Here is a 6,951-nt window from a genome sequence, read left to right as displayed (position 1 = left end):
AGGTAAAGTTTAAATATTTAAGCAACCCATTACTTTATTTTGTCCCAGTATATACATCCAGCGTGCGCTGCTGGTAATCATAATCCTACAAAAATGTCACGTTATATACAACAATTAGAATCCCCAGTCATAGAAAATTTGTACAAACTACATGGCACAGTGCAATAGTTTAGGACTAATGCTAGATCCATCTTCCAAACAGCACACAAATCCATTTTTCTGACAGATCCGATACTATAAGGAAGAACACTAGATAACTTGTCACTATTATTCATGCCTAGTAATGAGCGAATTTTAGCAAATTTCACAACACTTTGGTGAAGCAGATGCTAGTAGTAGCTTTGCAATCTACTCCCAGTTTAGTCAACTAGAAAATTAGTCCTTCCAAACTATGTAATAGTTCAGTTGATTGGGTTTCAGAGCTGAGGTTACCCTGCGCACATGCTGATTACCAGTAAATTGGGGCTGTGATGGCATTTATTGGCCGTACAACTGTAAGGCTGTGATCTGAAAGTCTAAATATGATTGGTGGCTGTGGTCAACACAGCAGTTCTTATTTAAGGCACATTTCAGAAGAAGGAGGACAACTCTGGACTCTGGAAGACAACATGGCTACCAGTATAGTATGGACATTTATATTGGACACATTTAATACTTCAGTAGGCATAATGGAACATGTAATAAATACTTTTCACAAAGATGACCTCAGTGTTCTGCATTACAATATCAAATCAGCAATGGATATGAAGAACCATGGAATTTCACCTCCAAAAAATGCAGAATGAATGGCTGCCACAGATCCCACCAGCTACTGAATGTATAATACTTAAAGTGTCTCTGTCACTTTATATCTGGTGTGTGGTATAGATTCTAAAATTCCCTAACCTGTCTTCTTAAAATTTTCTAAAAGTCCTAACATCATAGTAGAGCACATGATTTCTACCAACTAATTATGTTTGCATTTATACAGATTCTAGAATATGACAGGTTCTCCTTAATCACAAAGTGCGTATTTTTAAAAAGAAAGACACAAAGCTAGAATTGTATACAAATAAAGAAAACAGTCTCCATTCTTCTCCTTTGTGGACCTGCAAAGAAAAAAAAGTATATATTTATATAGTCCTATATCAGACGTTTTGTTACTCTCAGTAAATGTTTTATTATCAGTCCTATCCATAAATGTGAGGAAAGGTACAGTGTTCATCCAATGTAAAATTGAATCGTCACCCAACATGTTCTACACGCTGAAAACCTGAATCAGTTTTATTGTACTCTGGTAATACACATCCTTCCATATTTGTGGATAGTACAGCTTTTGTTAATAACACTAATTTGGATCATATAACATTTCTTAATAATAAAGTCATTAGTGCTTAGTGGTGCCGCTCCAGGCTTAGGTGTAGAGCCCCATTGGCACTCAGGATAGAAGGAATGCCAGCGTAAGAAAAACTCATCCAGTGAGCAATGAACCTTTAAGCATGAGACCACCGCTCACCATAGCCAATCCTTGTGTGGATGTATACATGTGAAATCCTCAGTCAATGCCTCTCCTCAGACAATATCCCCTGACATGTTTTGCCCATAGGGGTTATTTAAGCCCCAGTGGTAAGGGCAAAACATTTCAAGGAGCCTGGCCTGAGGAGCAGCATTGATTGAGGCTTTCACATGTATACATCCACACCAGGATCGGCTATGGTGAGCGGCGGTCTCATGTTTAAAAAAATTAAAAATTCTTTGCATACCTTGACTATTTAACATAAAATAGAAGACTTGTGAAAACTAGACAAAAAATATATAGCTTCGGAGACAGCTAAGTTCTCCCATTCGCATCACCTGAACAAGAGACCTGAGCTGTTTTGAAAGCCTGCAATTTTTATTAACTCAACCAATAAAAAAGTACCATTTAGGGCCAATTATATGTTATAGTAATGAGCGAAGTGTGGTGTGGTGCATTAAGGTGCTATTCATTAAGCAAATCACCCCAAAGCAATTTTACAATAGCAGGCATTGCACCTGCACTGCAACACACAATGGCACACTTGTCATGCACTGCATTGGAAGAAAGAGTCAGGTCACTTTTCATGCTATGGGGCACTGCCAGACTGTTTAAAATAAATGGGCTGCCCTAATGCAGTGCACCCTAAAGAATGGGTAATGCATTGCATTTACACAGTTGCATTACCACAATTCCTAGTGTGACTTGGCCCCCAATATGTCCAGGGAAATCTATAGTGATAAAATCCACTGACGAAAAATATGAGTGGTGACTGCAGGGCTGTTTTTTTAATCACTTGCCTACTGGGCACTTATACCCTCTTCCTGCCCAGGCCAATTTTCTGCTTTCAGTGCTCTCACACTTTGAATAACAATTGCGCGGTCATGCAACACTGTACCCATGTGACATTTTTATAATTTTTTTCCACACAAATAGAGCTTTCTTTTGGCAGTATTTAATAACCACTGGGGTTTTATATTTTTTCTAAACAAACAAAAAAAAAAAGACCAAAAACTTGCGCTGATGAGGCTGCACTGATGGGCACTGATAAGATGGTACTGATGAGGCAGCACTGGTGGGCACTGAATGGCTCTGATAGGCAGCACTAAAGGGCTCTGATAGGCGACACTGATGATGAGGCAATGATGGGCACTGATTGGCAGCACTGATAGGTGGTACTGGTGAGCAGTGATTGGCAGCACTAGTGGGCACTGATGAGACTGCACTGATAATCAGAAAACTGATAATCAGTGCTGACCTCCCTTTAACAGAAGAGGGTTATCAGCTTTCTTACTCTCTCCTCACGCTGAATGTGAGGAAAGAAAAGCCGATGACCGGCTTCTGTATACATCCTGTGATCAGCTGTCATTGGCCCTTTACCCTGATCTGTGAAGTACTCAGTGATCACAGAGCGCGCTGCCCGCACGCTGTGGGGGATGCGTGGGAAGCGCAGACACGGAAGGATGTCCATGTACGCCCTCCCAGCATTGTAAGCCCATGCTGTAGCCATCTTTTGGCTACAGCGTGGGCAGGAAGTGGTTAAATGGGTAAAAACTGCATTAGCCCAGGACCACCTGGGGGCCACCAAGTGACTTAGTAGGTAGAAGCAGGCGAAGATCTGAGTTTATGGACCTCTTGACTTTATGTTCACAATTTTTATAGTGAATACCATATATTATCAAAGATGGGATTTATAACCTTCCTTGGACATATGAGGCAGTATCTAGTATGTTTTCTTTGGGCAACATGTGTCAAATCAAATGTAGCAAAATTTAGAACATTGAGTACTGAAAACTTACATTCAGGCCTTCACTTCCTTGGAGTTGTCAGAAGCGGTGTCAGAAGCTGTAAAATATAAAGCAATGATTACCATGTGCTTCTATTATAGTACTAACTTGCTTGAGGTGATTGTAGCCATATTAGTGCACTTGCGACAGAAACAATTGAGTATATTAGTGCAAATAAAAAAAGTATTATGGACAGTACTAAGATGGCTATATCAGGGTTGAGACAGAACCATCCAGCATCCGGCTTGGGTGCTTCCATTAGTATACAGCTTCCTCCAGTCTGGACCCAGGAACCAGATATTATGGCTGAGCACCCAAGTAATAGACGACACTAGCTTAGGTGCAAACTGGAACTTGAACTGTTTATTGTAAACTCACACAGAATATATAGCACACAAGATCAGGTAGAGCCTAATCACATTTACGTATGCAATGCAAACTGTAAACAGGGATATAATTAACATAGCTAAGGAACAGCCAACATAAACATTAAGCTAATTAAATTGGAGCTCCAACCAAAAGGGGAAGCCCTGCTTATTTGCCACCTTCCCCCTCTGCTGCCACATTTGGCACCTTTTGGGGGGGAGCAGGTACCTGGTTTTGATAGATACCTGCTCCCACTTCCAGCTGACTTTGCTGCAGCGGACTCATCCAGAAGTCTGGCCCCCGCTCCTCCTTCCCCCGCCACTGGGCCATTCACAAAGCGCAGCGTGCTGTTTCAGGCATGCACAGTATGGAACTGGCTTTTATCATACCCAAGATGGAGGCTTCAGCATCCGAGAGCCGATTAAAAAATCAGCTTGGCCTAAAATACTGCTGGATTTGTGGACAGGTAAGTGTTTGAATATTAAAAGTCAGAAGTTACAGTATTTGTAGCTACTGACTTTTATTTGTTTTTGAAGGAGCCCGGAGCTATGCTTTAAACAACTAGTCACTTAACCCTCCTCTTATGTTAGAATTCTGTTACTATCCATGATGTTAACGGGTCGGTTTTGACCCGTGTTTTAAATCAGCCATAAAATACCCTCTGAATAATTATTTATCATCAAATTTGTTTCTTATCTCTTGGTTACCTTGTTAGGCTTCTTTATCCTTGAAAAGATTGGTTTTAATATTTTTGGTGTGACCCCTTAGACCTTTCTTTTGATAGCATACCTCTCATTTTCAAATTTAAAAAATGGTAAAATAAAGTCAGCAACTCTGAAATGTATTGGTCCTATGTTTCTTTACTTTATTTAGAGAAGCAGACAAGCAGGAAAAGAGATAGGCCCCTCCCTAACTACAGCTCACAGGGTTGAGAGGGGATTGGCTGTCAGTGTTACTAAGCAAAGAGGGTGTTTAGGATTTCAGCTTTGGCACTTATTAGTGTCCTAAAATCCTATATTATAACTGGGTCCGAATTGACCCTAACACCATAAACGTCTTAATTTTCACCACAGTATTTTATAATTTAGTGAAAAGGATTCTTTTTCTATTACATTGTTTAAATAGAGGTTCCTGACAAAGTAAAAAAATCTTGATGCAATAAACAAATTTATGTGATACTTAAAGACATTCAAAACCTGAAAACGGGTCGGTTCTGACCCTAACATAAGAGGAGGGTTAACCACTTCTGGACCAGAAGGTTTTGCCCCCTTAACGACCAGGCCATTTTTTGCGATTCGGCACTGCATTACTTTAACAGACAATTGCGCAGTTGTGCGATGCTGTACCAAAATGGTATGCTGTACCAAAATCAAATTGATGTCCTTTTTTCCCCCACAAATAAAGCTTTCTTTTGATGGTATTTGATCACCTGTGGGAATTTTAATTTTTGCACTATAAACAAAAAAAGATTCTAAAAATTCTGAAAAAAAAAAACAAAAAAACAATAATTTTCACTTTCGGCTATATAAAATTCCCAAAAAAAAAAAATGTAAAAATCAAAATTGTTTAACATTTTAGGCCAAATTATTTTCTGCTACATATTTTTGGTAGAAAAAAAAAAAATCGCAATAAGCGTATTTTGATTGGTTTGCGCAAAAGTTATTGCGTCTACTAACTACGTGAAAGATTTATGTCATTTTTATTGTTTTTTTTTTACTAGTAATGGCAGCGATCTGCAATTTTCCGTGGGACTATGACATTGCGGCGGACAGATCGGACCCCTAACTGACATTTTTGACACTTTTGGGGGGACCAGTACCATTACTACAGTAATCAGTGCTAAAAATATGCACTGTTACTGTAATAATGACACTGGCAGGGAAGGGGTTAACACAGTGGGTGATCAAGTGTTAAATGTGAGCCTAGGGGAGTGATTATAAGTGTATGGGGCTTTTGAAATGATCACAGAGACCTGTGATCCTACATAGAAGGATCACAAGCACTCTGTGATCACTCCAGAGAGAAGAATGGTCAGCTGTGTTTACAACAGCTGACCATTCCTTCTCTCTCAGTGGGGAGCGATCGCAGGTGGCAGGCGGCAATCGGAGCCACATGCCCCGTGCATCGGAGTCCCCGCTGACGAGAGGGGCTGGGAGCATGCTGGTGGCAGCGCACGCTTGCCCCCTAGCTGCAGTCCCGCGACCGACATAGACCTATGTCGGTTCGCGCAGGAGGGGCGTACTGCCGCAGTAAAACTGTGGCGGGTGGGCTGGAAGCGGTTAAACAAGCCTAGGTGTCTAGACCATTTAGCACCAAGTCCTCAACCCTGCATACACAACGTACATTACACATTATCATAAGCATAAACACATAACATTCCACAATGGTGAAAAAAGAGGGGGTTTTTTTGGTGTCTCAAGCCAAAGATGATGGGACTTTGTGGGCAAGTAAGTATCAATTGAACATGAGTAAAATTATATCTCAATTTATTAACAAATTTACATAGAAGTAAAAAATAAGAAAATATTGTAACTCAGTTGTGAGTATTGGTGTTGGGTACAGGCCCAAAGTGATAAAGATAAGAATAAGAGAAGAAGGATTCTCAGTGAATCCGTGACACATGTGATAAGTTGTGACAGTTTTATGGATCTTGTCTCTGTGTATTCCGTATGTGGGAGGTTCACAGAGTTTCATCCATAATTTCTGACGCGTTTCGGCTGTATCAGCCTTTTTCAAAGTTTTTCTGTCACCCAGCTGTAATGTATAATAGATAATATTCAATATTTCCATTTGTTGGAAATATATGTGAAATTAGTATATACAAAAATAATAATAATAAATACATACTTGTATTTTAAAATCTTGTTACTGCAAACCAAAATTGCCTCTGTCCCCTCTAAACCTGCAACAAGGAGCCGTGTGGTACCATGGTCTGAAAGGATATATTAGTTGTATTTTTTATCGTATGAAAAATAAGGATCATATACTGCCAATGTTGGCTACTCACATCCAGGTTTGGAGATGTTCATATAAAGATATTGGATTGTTGTTCCAGTAATGTCCTGGATCGTTCTGGAAGGGGTATATATATGTATATATTATATTATATTTCCCAAGGTAAGTAATTAGTGTGGGTGTCCAAGCCCAAATAAACACTTACATTTGCAGATTTATATACAGATTTAGGGGAGGGGAAGGTATCTCTCCTGATGCCGCAGTCATAAGTAGATTGCTGCCGCCAGTTAGCCGTTCTGAAAAGGGTCATATGTCCATGAAGTGTTTTGTTACAATTTGCAAGTTTGT

At 39.9% G+C, this 6,951-nt stretch overlaps 1 protein-coding gene across 1 annotated transcript in view; it reads right to left on the bottom strand.

The window, feature by feature from the left end:
- Nucleotides 1-412: 412 nt before the first annotated feature.
- The window catches only part of LOC309559451 (class I histocompatibility antigen, F10 alpha chain-like), a 751,751-nt gene continuing 745,212 nt past the window's right edge, over nt 413-6,951 (bottom strand). The window contains exons 7-8 of the mRNA XM_082262719.1: nt 3,295-3,340; nt 413-1,088 (exon numbers count right to left, since the gene is read on the bottom strand). Coding sequence (XP_082118845.1) covers nt 3,297-3,340 — 44 coding nt within the window. The 3' untranslated portion in view covers nt 413-1,088; nt 3,295-3,296. The remainder of the gene's footprint in view (nt 1,089-3,294; nt 3,341-6,951) is intronic.

The sequence above is a fragment of the Pelophylax lessonae genome (assembly GCF_965119305.1).
Source record: "Pelophylax lessonae genome assembly, chromosome: 7".
NCBI lineage: Eukaryota > Metazoa > Chordata > Amphibia > Anura > Ranidae > Pelophylax > Pelophylax lessonae.
Note: the sequence above shows the minus strand (reverse complement) of the source record. Positions and strands in the feature narration are given on the sequence as shown.